The sequence below is a fragment of the Oryx dammah genome, unplaced genomic scaffold, assembly GCF_014754425.2.
Source record: "Oryx dammah isolate SB20612 unplaced genomic scaffold, SCBI_Odam_1.1 HiC_scaffold_9, whole genome shotgun sequence".
Lineage (NCBI taxonomy): Eukaryota > Metazoa > Chordata > Mammalia > Artiodactyla > Bovidae > Oryx > Oryx dammah.
The window spans coordinates 15,593,472-15,610,641 of NW_024070193.1; the positions used below are offsets into that span (position 1 = coordinate 15,593,472).

The following is a 17,170-nucleotide window of genomic DNA, read 5'->3' on the forward strand; positions in this document are numbered from 1 at the left end:
CACAAAGACAAGGTTTGGTTTGTGGATTTAAAATCAAAAGATCAACCTCACCATTAGAGGTAGCACTTGAACACAAAGTCATATTCTTTCACCACTAGCACATCTACGAGGCAGCAACTTGGTCAAGCTCAGTATTGAACTGCTTACTACTCAGTTTCCATAGAAAAGCTTAGCCGGGATAAATGTTACATAAGAAGAACCACTCGTGACACAAAAAGTGCCACAGCTGATTATGTGACAAGAAACCTAAATAACCACAATCCGCACTTCAGTTGCCACAGAAATACTGTCATATAGTCACATTATGCCGCTAGCTTCTTAATCCACTTCAGCTAACAAGTTCACCAGATCAAGTACATTATCTGCAACTCTTACTGAAACCCATATGTCACTCATATATCCCATCTGATAAACTGTGCTGAATTTAGCACTAACAAAGTTTTTCTTGATGAGTGTCATCTAACTTATTAAGCTAATGGAATTTAGAGAATTTCAAGTTTTTTCTTACGGCCTGAGTTGTTAAATTTCGAGTGAAATTGTATGGTCCATCTCAGTAATTGTTATTATTCTAGGGTTGGTTGTTTTTCCTTTTTTTTTTTTTTTTTTTTTTTTGCATTTTTTAAAAACACAGTCTTCTCCCTATCCCTTCCATCTGTGATTGTTGGAGATGCTGCAGCCACTTTGCTCAGACAGACAGAAAGGGGCTGTCTGGAAACAGACTTACATGAAGAAACCTAAAAAGAGAGATTGAATGAGAGAAAATGGAATCTGTTAACATCTTTGAGCCCGAGGAGCAAGCTATTCCTGAACAATATCTTGTTTTTCCCAGTTACGTGAGTCAATACATTTCCTTTAGGCTTTAACCATTTTAAATTAGATTTTCATTCACTTAGAAGTTTTAACTAAGAAAAAAAAACATTATCTGACAAGTACTGTTGCTACTATAATTCATTTTCATTTTTAAAAAAAACACTAGATACAGCTTTATGAATGAACCCAAGAAAGTGAAACTTTTGAATGTCACGTTTATGACATGTCAAATTTATAACAGAAGTAGGTTAAAACACATTCAAGGAATTAAAAGAAAAGAGGGGGAACAAATCATTTAACTACATTTTTAATTGTTCTCCATAAGAGCAGGAAAGGGAAGCTTAGTAAAGAATCTTTAGTCACAAAGGCAAGAAAAGGAGGAGCACCACAACATCTACAGGAAAACTAATTTTTCTGAAAGACACAATGTTCTAAGTGCAACCCTGGAACATACCTGCCAGACCAGATCAGGATCAAAATTAAAACTTGGAGCTTCCTGCAAGAAGATAAATCACAAAGAACTTCATTTCCTTTGCTTCCTTTCATATTTATTCAGGTGACTTTAGCCCCCCTGACTGAACTGGCTGACAGCAGTTGTGATGGCTGCAAGAGAACTGCCCCCACTTCGGTGTATGCCGATGGCCCTCCCCGACAGAGATGTCTTTTCACAACTCTAAAAGCCCGGAGAGGTACACAGACATCTAGAACTACCAGGCTGTGGCTATAAAAGAGCTCTAGTTGGGGCAAGATTTCACAGATTTTCATAACAACTTTCCAAGTTGATGGATATTTTTGGAGAAGATGAAGACTCATAATTTCATCCTCAGTTTCTTTAAGAAGTAAGAGAAAAGTAGGGGTAACTTCTAAACCCTTAATTCATGTTACCTCCCCCAAAACTAAATGTCCAACTGACTCCAGGAAAGCTCCTTTTAACTTCAGGTTTTGCCAAGGTAGTATATGACACCTTTATCCAAAGGTGTTTAAATTAAAATACAACCCTGTCTCAAGTTACACCTATTAGTTTTAAGGGTTAGTTCTATTTGGTAGTCAACCCTAATGCTTATAAAATATGGGTTTCCAATATTCCCTCCCATTTCACAGAAACATAATATACAAAATCAGAAGAGATCACAGCCTTCATCACACAGCCTTACTTACACACATGACTGAGGAGATGACCTTCTACCAGCTGCCCCCATAACTCAATTTATGCACACTGAGTATAGATGCTAATGGGACCCAGACTTCACTGACAAAACAGAAGGCAGTGCTTTGTAAATTAACAGGCATTCAAAGACAACAGAAGAACTCCAGGCTCAGTTTCCTGACAGTATATTGATTATCAATTGTCCTAAAATGTGTTCTTCTACCAATCAGCATCACTGGCATCCATTTAAATAAAAACAAAACTCCAGACTCAATTTACTGATAACATATGGAGTGAATTTGCCCTAAAAATTATATTTTATAATTTAAAACATATTTTATGTGGCCTTCTTATGTAGATAGCCCAAAGGAGTGTTTTTAATTAACTATTAAATAGTAATACCTATTACTATTTTTTGTTTTCTAATAAAACATATGATGCTAAAAAGAGTAAGCTATGAGCAAACAGACTTTATGCTTAAAATCACAAGAAAGCACTAATAGTCTTTTTACAGAGACCTTTAACAGGAAAATGACCACTACTCTGGGAGAGATGCCACTCCTGGTTTCTCCAAAGAGTTTTGAAACACAATCTTTCCTTTAAAAAAAAACAAAGAATGCTTTGGAAATAGTTTTATATACATCCTCTTCTATTACTGCGGAGAAGGCAATGGCACCCCACTCCAGTACTCTTGCCTGGAAAATCCCATGGACGGAGGAGCCTGGTGGGCTGCAGTCCATGGGGTCGCTAGGAGTCGGACACGACTGAGCAACTTCACTTTCACTTTTCACTTTCATGCATTGGAGAAGGAAATGGCAACCCACTCCAGTGTTCTTGCCTGGAGAATCCCAGGGACAGGGGAACCTGGTTGGCTGCCCTCTATGGGGTCGCACAGAGTCGGACATGACTGAAGTGACTTAGCAGCAGCAGCAGCTTATATTGCTAATTGTGTTGGGACTGGGGAGGTAGGTATGGAGGTAGGTAGAAAGGAGACTGAATGACTCTTTGCAGAAAACTGAAATAAAATCTTTTGTCTTGTCTTTTTCCTTTTCTATTCTTTTTTTTTTTTTTTAAGCCTTAGCCAAGTTTCAAGTTTGGTTCCAATGTGAAGTGAGGAAGAAATCTCTGTTATGAGATTCTATACTCCCCTACAAGCGTAGAATAGTTAATTTACAAAATAAGTCAAAATTATGCAAATCCAAAAAGAACAGATGAGCCAAGATTAGCAATTATTTTTTAACCTTACTGGCATTTGATCCCTTTGATAATATTTTTCAAATCAATTTGCTGCAAATGTATTTATAAGTACCATGAATCATGTAACCTCACTTAGGGGACATAAAGTCTTAAAGTAAATGTTCTACGTTATTTCAAAAAAAAAATCCACTTAGATGAAGACATTGTCATTGACTAGGGAAAAAATAAACAAACTCAAGTTAGACTTGTAATGCCAGGAACTCAGTAGCTTGTATTAGTTTCCTTTCCCCCGGACTTGGGAATTTTTTGGCAGACAATCCAAAATAAAGTGTTCCAAGACAGAAAAACCATTACCCTATCAGGAAGCTTTAGAATTCTTTTGTAGAAAGATAGTGACCAACAAACTCTCAAATGTTATACTTAGGCATGAAATATCCAAATTCCAAACATTATCATTATTAATTTTTTTCCCTCATGGAACTAAAATCAATAATTATTTATTCTTACAAGAAATACTCTACTATTTGCTTCCTTTGGGCAAAAACTGAAAGTAAAAGACTTCAAATCTTTATAAACTGACAAAGCAACTGGGTTTCATAGATTGGTTTCTTAAAGGCTCAGTCATCATTATATACTACATTATTCTTTAAATGCCCTAAATCCATCCAGGAGGATCTTTGCTTCTTTTAAATATCTCTATGCTCCCCCAGTTAAATAGAGTACTTTGTATTTAATAATTATTAATTTCAGACTTAGGAGAAAATACTGAAGTCATAAGAAAGTTATTATTCTTTGAAAAGTAAATTTTGCTGATAGCATAATTTTACTTATTTAACACCTCCACTGCACAAAAAACAACTTATCTTTGCCAAATCTTAGTTTCTCAAGGTGTCTTTTCATTGTCATGTGAATGGAGAGAAGAAAAAAGAATTATTCTAGCTTTAGAAATTTACTTTTAAAGCACACACAAAACCTCCGTTAGGGTTGAAAGCACTGGCTATGCTCTGGAAATGAAGCCAGCTCCTTTCTGCCAAAGGATACTTGAGCCCTTTATTCTTTTGCCCAGAAAAAGCATCCTCATTAAAGAGTCAATAAATTAAATATACCCGAGAAGGCAAAAAAAAAAAAAAAAAAAATCCAGAAGAAAAGCACCCATCAGGGTTCCTAAGGAAAACACAACCGTCCATTTCATGTGTTTGTGTTAGTCACCATCAAGTTTAGAACAAACTCTGAGGAAACAGCTGTTTTTGAAAAATGTGAATAGCTCCTACCTTCATTTCAATGACAGTCTGGAGAGCCTTCGTCTTGGCTGGCTCCGGCTGAAGTTGGCTTCTTCGGTGTAATTCCTGGGGAGGAACACGATAGAAATAAGCCTGACGGTTCATCCTTCCCTTACACCATGACTTATGCACAGGTACCACTCAGCCCACCCGGTCCAGGCTCACAGTGTACAGACATAAACAAGCCACAGGTGCCTCTTCCCCCACCCTTGTTAGCATCCCTGCTGCCTGGAGCTTGCGATCCGGTGAAAAGCTCCTGGCACATGCGCTATTTCTGAAACTTCCATCAATAATTAATGTCAACTGTGACAAAGCCAGCAAGTAATCATAATCCAAATACTGTTCAACACTGGGGCTGTTGCCCAGCCATCAAATCATAATTTACTAAATTACATTACTCTGTGCTCCCAATACAAACACAGCAAGGAAGCAGAGGAAAGAAAATGACTAACGTGGTTGCAAATCTGCTGCACGCATGGTATTTTGCTACTGAAGTAGGTTTGAAATGAGCAATTTAAAACATTTTCTTACAACTGTGTCACTTTTTGCAGTGAATTGGTCTGATGAAACCCTGTGAATCTCTTGTTTCCTAATTTACAGTTTCAATCCTTGCTCAAAACCACATCTGTGTGTGATGTGTTTGTGCATTCATGATGCCAAGAAATTAAAACCAGCATTAATATCAATAGTGTTAGAGGGGAGAAAAAATGGTTAAAGCCAGATATAAACTCAAGAAATTCTTTATAGATAAAAAGCAAAAAAACGTAATTACAATTTTAAGCTTCAAGGCTTACTTTTTCTATGTCTCCAAAAAAAAGTCTATCAAGACTAAAAGATAGTCTTGGCAGAAAAGAACAGATAAGGTTATTAGGTTCATACTTTATTTTTCTTAATGATAATTATCAACAGTTTTATGAAAGTAGCCAATGACAGGAATAAATAAAAATGCTTACACATGTCAAAATTGCTGGTACAGTTACTCATCTATGGAATATTCCATTAAGACTTATTTGAATTATATGTCACCTATGAAAGTGAAAGTAAAGTCACTCAGTCATGTCCGACTCTTTGCGACCCTGTGGACTGTAGACCACCAGGGTCCTCTGTCCATGAGATTCTCCAGGCAAGAATACTGGAGTGGGCTGCCATTTCCTTCTCCAGAGGATCTTCCCAACCCAGGGATCGAACCCAAGGATCGAACCCAGGGATCGAACCCAGGTCTCCTGCATTGCAGGCAGGCGCGTTAACCTCTGAGCCACCAGGGAAGCCCTATGGATAATGCTAAAAGATTTATTTGCTTCCAGAAAAGTCATTTAACATCAACATGGAATAGTGCTAGATCTTTATGTTCCCTGGGTTGGGAAGATCCCTTGGAGAAGGGAACAGCTACCCACTCCAGTATTCTGGCCTGGAGAATTCCATGGGCTATCCATGGGGTCACAAAGAGGCAGACATGACTGAGTGACTTTACATTCCACTGGACCACAAACATTTTTAAAAAGGAAAAGAAAAATCTTGAGTGTTAAAGAAGAGGACCAATATAATTTCTGGCTTTATCCAAGTAAAGACATTAAAAATAACCCTACTTCCACTGTTACTAACATCTATTATCATCACCATTTCATTAAGAAAGAACATTTCATCAAGAAAGAAATTTTTCAGAACAGAGTCACAGAGAAAAAGGTAGTCCTTCCCTGGATTCCAGGGTTAAGAAAACAGGCAACCTTTCACCCATATCCTATTACTTTGTTGTTATTTTCCAACAGCCCAAGAAGACCATAGTCATGGACCATGGTACATACGTCTAGGGACCAGTACTGGGGAATTACTGCTATACCTCTAGACTATAGCATATTTTCTCCTCAAAGGCATAACTGGCACAAATCAGCAGAACTATGCAAAACTATTTCTCAACCTTGAATTTGAGAAGAATTAGAATTGGTGCTTGGGCATTATTCAAAATGGTCTCAACATCAATTAGGCCATTTTTCCCCCTAAAATATTTCTGTAAGGAATGAGTCCAAGTATTACTGAACCCAGTTTCAGTATATTATCATATACATCACATAAGGAATTCAGCCTTTAAAAAAGAAAAAGTCGATTAGCCCTCAACATTACTTCCAAGATTGTTGGAATTCACTGGATCAATAAAATTTTACAGATGAGAAAACAGAAAGTAAGTAACCTGTCAAAACTGTTCCATAGTAAGTCATAGAAGAAACACGTTTCACAGGTATGTCAACAACTCTGATAACATGTGGTATCAAAAGTATCTTAATGAAAAAAACTGAGAATGAAATTCATAATTTCATACCATAGCCACTGAAGTTTCAGAATAAAAATCATAAGATAATTTGAGGAGAGAGTTTAAGCTTGTATAAAACAAACAAAAATAATTGTGAAGCAACTAAGCAACATAAAAAAGATAAAAACCATTAGGGTAAAAACATGTTCCATTAATTTCTACCAAGCATGAAAACATTTTTAAGAGCAAATATTCAATAACAAAGCTAAACTTGTAGCAATAGTTTTGCAAATATGAAAATAGAGTTCTCTTTGCTATGACTATACAAGTCCTATTATCAGTTCAGTTCAGTCCCATCCAACTCTTTGCAACCCCATGAATCGCAGGACGCCAGGCCTCGCTGTCCATCACCAACTCCTGGAGGTACTCAGACTCATGTCCATTGAGTCAGTGATGCCATCCAGCCATCTCATTCTGGGTCGTCCCCTTCTCCTCCTGCCCCCAATCCCTCCTAGCATCAGAGTCTTTTCCAATGAGTCAACTCTTCGCATGAGGTGGCCAAAGTACTGGAGTTTCACCCTTAGCATCATTCCTTCCAAAGAAATCCCAGGGCTGATCTCCTTCAGAATGGACTCGTTGGATCTCCTTGCAGTCCAAGGGACTCTCAAGAGTCTTCTCCAACACCACAGTTCAAAAACATCAGTTCTTTAGCACTCAGCCTTCTTCACAGTCCAACTCTCACATCCATACATGACCACTGGAAAAACCATAGCCTTGACTAGATGGACCTTAGTCAGCAAAGTAATGTCTCTGCTTTTGAATATACTATCTAGGTTAGTCATAACTTTTCTTCCAAGGAGTAAGCATCTTTTAATTTCATGGCTGCAGTCACCATCTGCAGTAATTTTGGAGCCCCACCATTTCCACTGTTTCCCCATCTATTTCCCATGAAGTGATGGGACCAGATGCCATGATCTTTGTTTTCCGAATGTTGAGCTTTAAGCCAACTTTTTCACTCTCCTCTTTCACTTTCATCAAGAGGCCTTTTAGCTCCTCTTCACTTTCTGCCATAAGGGTGGTGTCATCTGCATATCTGAGGTTATTGATATTTCTCCCGGCAATCTTGATTCCAGCTTGTGTTTCTTCCAGTCCAGCGTTTCTCATGATGTACTCTGCATAGAAGTTAAATAAGCAGGGTGACAATAGACAGCCTTGACATACTCCTTTTCCGATTTGGAACCAGTCTGTTGTTCCATGTCCAGTTCTAACTGTTGCTTCCTGACCTGCATACAGATTTCTCAAGAGGCATGTCAGGTGGTCTGGTATTCCCATCTCTTTCAGAATTTTCCACAGTTTATTGTGATCCACACAGTCAAAGGCTTTGGCATAGTCAATAAAGAGAAATAGATGTTTTTCTGGAACTCTCTTGCTTTTGCCATGATCCAGTGGATGTTGGCAATTTGATCTCTGGTTCCTCTGCCTTTTCTAAAACCAGCTTAAACATCAGGAAGTTCACGGTTCATGTATTGCTGAAGCCTGGCTTGGAGAATTTTGAGTATTATTTTACTAGCATGTGAGATGAGTGCAATTGTGCGGTAGTTTGAGCATTCTTTGGCATTGCCTTCCTTTGGGATTGGAATGAAAACTGACCTTTTCCAGTCCTCTGCCCACTGCTGAGTTTTCCAAATTTGCTGGCATATTGAGTGCAGCACTTTCACAGCATCATCTTTCAGGATTTGAAACAGCTCAACTGGAATTCCATCACCTCCACTAGCTTTGTTCGTAGTGATGCTTTCTAAGGCCCACTTGACTTCACATTCCAGGATGTCTTGTTCTAGATTAGTGATCACACCATCATGATTAGCTGGGTCATAAAGATCTTTTTTGCACAGTTCTTCTGTGTATTCTTGCCACCTCTTCTTAATATCTTCTGCTTCTGTTAGGTCCATACCATTTCTGTCCTTTATCGAGCCCATCTTTGCATGAAATGTTCCCTTGGCATCTCTAATTTTCTTGAAGAGATCTCTAGTCTTTCCCATTCTGTTCTTTTCCTCTATTTCTTTGCATTGATCACTGAAGAAGACTTTCTTATCTCTTCTTGCTATTCTCTGGAACTCTGCATTCAGATGCTTATATATTTGCTTTTCTCCTTTGCTTTTCACCTCTCTTCTTTTCACAGCTATTTGTAAGGCCTCCTCAGACAGCCATTTTGCTTTTTTGCATTTCTTTTCCATGGGGATGGTCTTGATCCCTGTCTCCTGTACAATGTCACAAACCTCATTCCATAGTTCATCAGGCACTCTATCTATCAGATCTAGGCCCTTAAATCTATTTCTCACTTCCACTGTATAATCATAAGGGATTTGATTTAGGTCATTCAAAAACCAGCCCCAAATCTTTCTGTCACTCCTTAAAAAAATAAATAAAATTTCCAATTACCCAAGAACTGTAATTTTCCTATTTTAAACATATTTCAATCAACTCAGACTTCATAGTTTCTGAGGATCACCTTAATCTTAAGGTGTCAGGTAAGTGAAGATTATGAGCCACATGAAAACTTTATGTGAAAGTCACTCAGTTGGGTCCAACTCTTTGTGACCCCATGGACTATACAGTCCATGGAATTCTCTAGGCCAGAATACTGGAGTGGGAAACTTTTCCCTTCTGCAGGGGATCTTTCCAACCCAGGGATCGAACTCAGATCTCCCACATTGCAGACAGATTCTTTACCATCTGAGCCACAGGGAAAACTTTATAGATTGCCTAAAAGTCCCATCTCAGCAACTCTATTCATCTCTAAGATTTGGGATCCTTAAAAAGCACACTCTGATTGTAGCAGAAAGGATCAGTTGCCCAATAAAGATTTTGTTCCTCTTCATTAGCGTGGGGCTATTGTTAGGAAATGCTACCACCACCACCCTTGTTTCAGGTGAGACCAGGTAACATTTCTGGCCAGTGGAATATGGGTGATAATGAGGAACTCAAGGCCTTAGCAATCTCTTAACCTGTCCACATCTCCCTCTTTTTCTGCCTGCTGCTAAAGGAACACAAGACCCAAGAAGATGGCAGAACCCCAAGAGAAAAGTAATCTGGGTTCCTGAAATGTCATGTGAAAAGTCTATTGAACACCCACATTGGATGGTGGTGAAAAATGAATTTGGATTAAGTTAGTCTCAGTGTTTTCAGCCTTTATATGTAGAGATCCCAGCTCTCTATGCTTTAACTACTGCAAAGTGATTTTAACATGTGAGTGCTAGCCAAATCTTTCTAAACTTAGAGTAAGATGAGTTGGCTGCTGGTGCTCCAACTACCCTTAATCATCTGAAAGGTGCACCCATTAGGCAATGATCTTAAATAAACTACAGAAGTTCCCCAGGAGCATCTGGGTGAAGGGATGAGGGAAGACAAGATTTTACTTACTCTATTTGCAGTTTTTTAAGTAATCTCCACACTGTTCTCCACAGTGGCTGTACTAGTTTGCATTCCCACCAACAGTGTAAGAGGGTTCCCTTTTCTCCACACCCTCTCCAGCATTTATTGCATGTAGACTTTTGGATCACAGCCATTCTGACTGGCGTGAAATGGTACCTCATTGTGGTTTTGATTTGCATTTCTCTGATAATGAGTGATGTTGAGCATCTTTTCATGCATTTGTTAGCCATCTGTATGTCTTCTTTGGAGAAATGTCTGTTTAGTTCTTTGGTCCATTTTTTGATTGGGTCGTTTATTTTCCTGGAATTGAGCTGCAGGAGTTGCTTATATATTTTTGAGATTCTTTGTCAGTTGCTTCATTTGCTATTATTTTCTCCCATTCTGAAGGCTGTCTTTTCACCTTGCTTATAGTTTCCTTTGTTGTGCAGAAGCTTTTAATTAGGTCCCATTTGTTTATTTTTGCTTTTATTTCCAATATTCTGGGAGGTGGGTCATAGAGGATCCTGCTGTGATTTATGTCGGAGAGTGTTTTGCTATGTTCTCCCCTAGGAGTTTTATAGTTTCTGGTCTTACGTTTAGATCTTTAATCTATTTTGAGTTTATTTTTGTGTATGGTGTTAGAAAGTATTCTAGTTTCATTCTTTTACAACTGGTTGACCAGTTTTCCCAGCACCAGTTGTTAAAGAGGTTGTCGTTTCTCCATTGTATATTCTTGCCTCCTTTGTCAAAGATAAGGTGTCCAGAGGTGCATGGATTTATCTCTGGGTTTTCTATTTTGTTCCATTGATCTATATTTCTGCCTTTTGCCAGTACCAAACTGTATGATGACCGTGGCTTTGTAGTAGAGTCTGAAGTCAGGGAGGTTGATTCCTCCAGTTCCATTCTTCTTTCTCAAGATTGATTTGTCTATTCAAGGTTTTTTGTATTTCCATACAAATTGTAAAATTCTTTGTTCTAGCTCTGTAACAAATACCATTGGTAGTACTCTATAGTTTTTAAAGTGAAAGAGGAGAGTGAAAAAGTTGGCTTAAAGCTCAACATTCAGAAAACGAAGATCACGGCATCTGGTCCCATCACTTCATGGGAAATAGATGGGGAAACAGTGGAAACAGTGTCAGACTCTATTTTTCTGAGCTCCAAAATCACTGCAGATGGTGACTGCAGCCATGAAATTAAAATACACTTACTCCTTGGAAGGAAAGTGATGACCAACCTACATAGCATATTAAAAAGCAGAGACACTACTTTGCCAACAAAGGTCCGTCTAGTCAAGGCTATGGTTTTTCCTGTGGTCATGTATGGATGTGAGAGTTGGACTGTGAAGAAGGCTGAGCATCGAAGAATTGATGTTTTTGAATTGTGGTGTTGGAGAAGACTCTTGAGAGTCCCTTGGACTGCAAGGAGATCCAACCAGTCCATCCTAAAGGAGATCAGTCCCGGGTGTTCATTGGAAGGACTGATGCTGAAGCTGAAACTCCAGTACTTTGGCCACCTCATGTGAAGAGTTGACTCATTGGAAAAGACCCTGATGCTGTGAGAGATTGGAGGCAGGAGGAGAAGGGGACGACAGAGGATGAGATGGTTGGATGGCATCACCGACTCAGTGGACATGAGTTTGAGTAAGCTCTGGGAGTTGGTGATGGACAGGGAGGCCTGGTGTGCTGCGATTCATAGGGTTGCAAAGAGTGGGACATGACTGAGTGACTGCACTGAACTGATAAGTTTTTATTTTATTTTATTTATTTTTTTTTGACATTTTATTTTATTTTATTTTTATAAAACTATTTCTTTTATTTATTTATTTATTTATTTTTAATTTTTACTTTACAATTCTGTATTGGTTTTGGCATAGATTGACATGAATCCACCACAGGTGTACATGCATTCCCAAACATGAACCCCCCTCCCAGCCCCCTCCCCACAACATCTCTCTGGGTCATCCCCGCGCGTCAGCCCCAAGCGTGTCATATCCTGCATCAGACATAGACTGGTATTTCGATTCTTACATGGTATTATACATGTTTCAATGCCATTCTCCCAAATCATCACACCCTCTCCCTCTCCCTCTGAGTCCAAAAGTCCGCTATACACATCTGTGTCTTTTTTGCTGTCCTGCATACAGGGTCATCATTGCCATCTTCCTAAATTCCATATATATGTGTTAGTATACTGTATTGGTGTTTTTCTTTCTGGCTCACTTCTTTTACTTTACAATTCTTTATTGGTTTTGCCATACATTGACATGAATCCACCATGGGTGTACATGCGTTCCCAAACATGAACCCCCCTCCCCCCACCCTCCCCACAACAACTCTCTGGGTCATCCCCGCATACCAGCCCCGTGTGCCATATCCTGCATCGGACATAGACTGGCAATTCGATTCTTACATGATATTATACATGTTTCAATGCCATTCTCCCAAATCATCCCACCCTCTCCCTCTCCCACTGAATCCAAAAGTCTACTATACACATCTGTGTCTTTTTTGCTGTCCTGCATACAGGGTCATCATTGCCATCTTTCTAAATTCCATATATATGTGTTAGTATACTGTATTGGTGTTTTTCTTTCTGGCTTACTTCACTCTGTATAATCGGCTCCAGTTTCATCCATCTCATCAGAACTGATTCAAATGGATTCTTTTTAATGGCTGAGTAATACTCCATTGTGTATATGTACCACAGCTTTCTTATTCATTCATCTGCTGATGGACATCTAGGTTGTTTCCATGTCCTGGCTATTATAAACAGTGCTACGATGAACATTGGGGTACATGTGTCTCTTTCAATTCTGGTTTCCTCGGTGTGTATGCCCAGCAGTGGGATTGCTGGGTCATAAGGCAGTTCTATTTGCAATTTTTTAAGGAATCTCCACACTGTTCTCCATAGTGGCTGTACTAGTTTGCATTTCCACCAACAGTGTAGGAGGGTTCCCTTCTCTCCACACCCTCTCCAGCATTTATTGCTTGCAGATTTTTGGATCGCAGCCATTCTGTCTGGTGTGAAGTGGTACCTCATTGTGGTTTTGATTAGCATTTCTCTAATAATGAGTGATGTTGAGCATCTTTTCATGTGTTTGTTAGCCATCCATATATCTTCTTTGGAGAAATGTCTATTTAGCTCTTTGGCCCATTTTTTGATTGGGTCGTTTATTTTTCTGGAATTGAGCTGCAGGAGTTGCTTGTATATTTTTGAATTTAGTTGTTTGTCAGTTGCTTCATTTGCTATTATTTTCTCCCATTCGGAAGGCTGTCTTTTCACTTTGCTTATATTTTCCTTTGTTGTGCAGAAGCTTTTAATTTTAATTAGGTCCCATTTGTTTATTTTTGCTTTTATTTCCAGAATTCTGGGAGGTGGATCATAGAGGACTGATGAAAGAAATCAAAGAGGACACTAATAGATGGAGAAATATACCATGCTCATGGATCGGAAGAATCAATATAGTGAAAATGAGTATACTACCCAAAGCAATTTACAAATTCAATGCAATCCCTATCAAGCTACCAGCGATATTTTTCACAGAACTAGAACAAATAATTTCAAGATTTGTATGGAAATACAAAAAACCTCGAATAGCCAAAGCAATCTTGAGAAAGAAGAATGGAACTGGAGGAATCAACTTGCCTGACTTCAGGCTCTACTACAAAGCCACAGTCATCAAGACAGTATGGTATTGGCACAAAGACAGAAATATAGATCAATGGAACAAAATAGAAAGCCCAGAGATAAATCCACACACATATGGACACCTTATCTTTGACAAAGGAGGCAAGAATATACAATGGAGTAAAGACAATCTCTTTAACAAGTGGTGCTGGGAACACTGGTCAACCACTTGTAAAAGAATGAAACTAGATCACTTTCTAACACCGCACACAAAGATAAACTCAAAATGGATTAAAGATCTAAATATAAGACCAGCAACTATAAAACTCCAAGAGGAGAACATAGGCAAAACACTGATAAGTTTTTAAATGACAATATTGAAACATTAAGTTCAGCGGTTCCTATGCTTTTCTAGGTCACTGATTTCTGTAAGAATCAGTCAGAAGCTATAGATTATCCCCAGAAATCAATACAGAAGCATACACCAACAAAACGCTGTATCATTTCAGCTGGTTCACAGGGCGTAGCCCAGCACCCAAGAAGTTCACCTTTGAGCCATACTACAGGCTAAAAACCACTTAATGAGAAAAAAGTGCACTTCGTGGGGATGGACAGTCAGGACCCTCTCCAGTCCTAGCCTGAGACCTTGGTCATGTTCCCCTTTCTTATGAGTAAAGAAGCTTTATGAGTGAGTTTCTATTGGCCTTCCAGATCTGAGAACATCCAGATTTTCAATAGCAGCTGATTCTGAAAAGTTGGTCTCTAGTGGATAGTTCTAATCACACCCATTCTCATTTCAAAATCAATAAAAATTGGCTATTTCACTGTGACACTGATACTGAGGTTATTTTTCTATAATCGAATGACTAGGCTGGCCTTAGCTGGTATAAAACTGCCAGCTCCTCCAGGTGATCAACATGGAAATATAACAAGAACCCAGAATTTTGAGCATGAAACCTCAAGTGGTTCATCAGGATGACATTTCTTGGCAGTTAATGAGAATCTAAAGTCTAGTGAGTTAATCTGGATGGACACTAGCATCCAAGATGAGCCTGACATGATAATGTTTGCACATACCATATACTTTCTTTGGCAAACAAAAAAAATTCAAAACTTAACTTTCTATCCAAAAGTAATTTACTATTTATATATGGACTTTCCACCTTACCATTCTGGTAATCCACTGACGTGTAAAAAATCACCCCAAATTTAGTGGTGTCCAATCACCACCATTTCATTATGCTCCTGAATTCTGGGTCAGAAACTCATAACAGGCAGAGCAAGGAAGGCTGATTTTTAAAGCATGGTATTAAAGCATTAAAACAGCTGCAGCTGGTGGATCCATTTCCAAGATGGCTTCTTCACCCGTATGTCTTCTTGGCTAGAAAATGACTTGAAGGCCAAGTTTACCTGAAATTCTAAATCTGAGCAACTATATATGGCCTCTCCATGTGACTTGGACTTTCTCACAGCATGGCAGCTCCAGGGTCCTCCAACTTCTTAATACTTAAGTGCAAAGATTCCAAGAAATAAGCCAGAGACTTCGTGGTCTTTCATTATCTACCCCCAGAAGTCCCATGAAAGAATTTACAAGCATTCTCAAATTTCAAGGAAGGGTGCAGAATATTCTGAAGCTGTATATTTTAATTGCCACTTTTAAGGAATAAAACCAGTCGGAGAAACCAACAGGAAAGAAACTCAATAATCTCAACATCAACTCAGATCAGTCTTAAGATACAGCAGATTCATACATACAAAAAACAATTTGATATAAGGGATATAGATAATATAGCAGTAAACCAAGCAGAAAAACATCCCAGCCCCTCTGTTTTTTCACTTCAAATTCCAATAGAAGAGAGGCATAACAGTTTAAAAAGGTGACCAAAACAGTTTGTCATAAGTGTTGTAAAAATAAGTCATGAAGGTGCAGCTGGACCTTTTAGGGTTGAGCCATTTTAAATTGGGTGATTAGGGAAAGTTTCAGGGAAAAGTGAAATGTGAACAAAAATCTAAAGGAAATGAGGGATCCAGTTATGCAGATATTCCAGGCAGAGGTAATAAAGAGCAAATGCTTGTGTACCTGCCTACAACTACATAAGGGATAGGGAAAGTGGTAGGTCTGAGTTCAGGGGTAGGGGATGATGGGAAGATAGGTATGTATTTAGAGTCCACTGTATTGATACTAGTTTCACTCTGAGGAAAATGGGGAACCACTGGAAGGTTCTGGGAAAAGACAAACCATGATATGGATATGATGCACATTCTTAAAGGATTCCTCCAGCTGCTGAACTGAAGTATGGTTTTGGATTGAGGAGGGAGGTAAGAGAAAAATCATAGGGCCTAGTAGAAGAAACTGGAAAAAAACCAGCAACAGACAAAAAAATCTTGGACTACAATGACAGAGCAAAGGTTATGACAACGAATTGAGTTTGGATATGCTTTGAAAGTGAGGCTCACTTGATTTCATGATAGACTGCCTGGGACTAGAGAAAGAGAAAAGTAAAGTGTGGCTTCAAGGCATACCAAGACAGAGAAGACTAGGGAGAAGTGGGAGTTACAGGAATCAAAAGTTGGGTTTTGCCTGTGTTAAGTCTGTGATGCTATTAGACATTCAAGTGGAGATGCTAAGTAGGCAGTTGAATAGATAAGCTGGGTTTGAAGGGACAAGTAAAAGCTACAATTACAAATTTGATATCAGTGAATACATAGCACTTAATGCTAGGAGCCTAGATAAAATCAACTAGGGACTAAGCATAGAGAAGAGAGGAGAAATCATAGGACTGAGCCCAGGGGCAATCCAACATTAAGGGGTCTCAGAAGTGAGGAGGAACCAGCAAAGAAGACTGAGGAAAAAATACCAAGAGAGGTAGAAAGAGAACAAGGAGAGTAGTATCCTGGAAATCAAGTGGAGAAGATAAACACAAGATGTAGGAATGATCGCCTTATCAACTGCTGCTGAGCAGTTAATAGAATGAGGTCAGAGGAATGGTCATAGGATTCAGCAACACATAGGACATTAATAACCTTGACTAGAGTAGCTTTGGTGGATAATGTGAGTAAAAATTGACTGAAATGTGCTATGGGAGAATGGAAGGGGGAAAAAAAAAGACCCTTAGGCTATAAGATTTACTCAGGCTACTATATTGCACAATTATTTACTGATCATTTATTTCATCAAAACTCTGTTTTAGATTTGTACATCCATGTTCACAGAAGCATTATCAGAAGAGCCAAAAGGTGGAAGCAACTGAAATGTCTTTCAACAGATGGATGGATAATCAAATATGGTGTATATATATACATTGTATTACTCAGCTTTAAAAGGATATAAGATGATTCATCCACCTATTACAACTTGGATGAAATCTGAGGATATTATGCTTAGTGAAATAAAGCAGTCCCAAAAAACAAATACTGTATGATCTCATTTATAAGAGCCATCAACAACAGTCA

At 38.7% G+C, this 17,170-nt stretch overlaps 1 protein-coding gene across 6 annotated transcripts in view; it reads right to left on the minus strand.

The window, feature by feature from the left end:
- Positions 1-17,170, minus strand: part of ERC2 (ELKS/RAB6-interacting/CAST family member 2) — a 900,269-nt gene that overhangs the window by 590,455 nt on the left and 292,644 nt on the right. For all 6 annotated transcript variants that reach the window (XM_040246394.1, XM_040246393.1, XM_040246396.1 and 3 more), the window contains exon 4: positions 4,426-4,500. In XM_040246394.1, the coding sequence (XP_040102328.1) occupies positions 4,426-4,500 (75 nt within the window). The remainder of the gene's footprint in view (positions 1-4,425; positions 4,501-17,170) is intronic.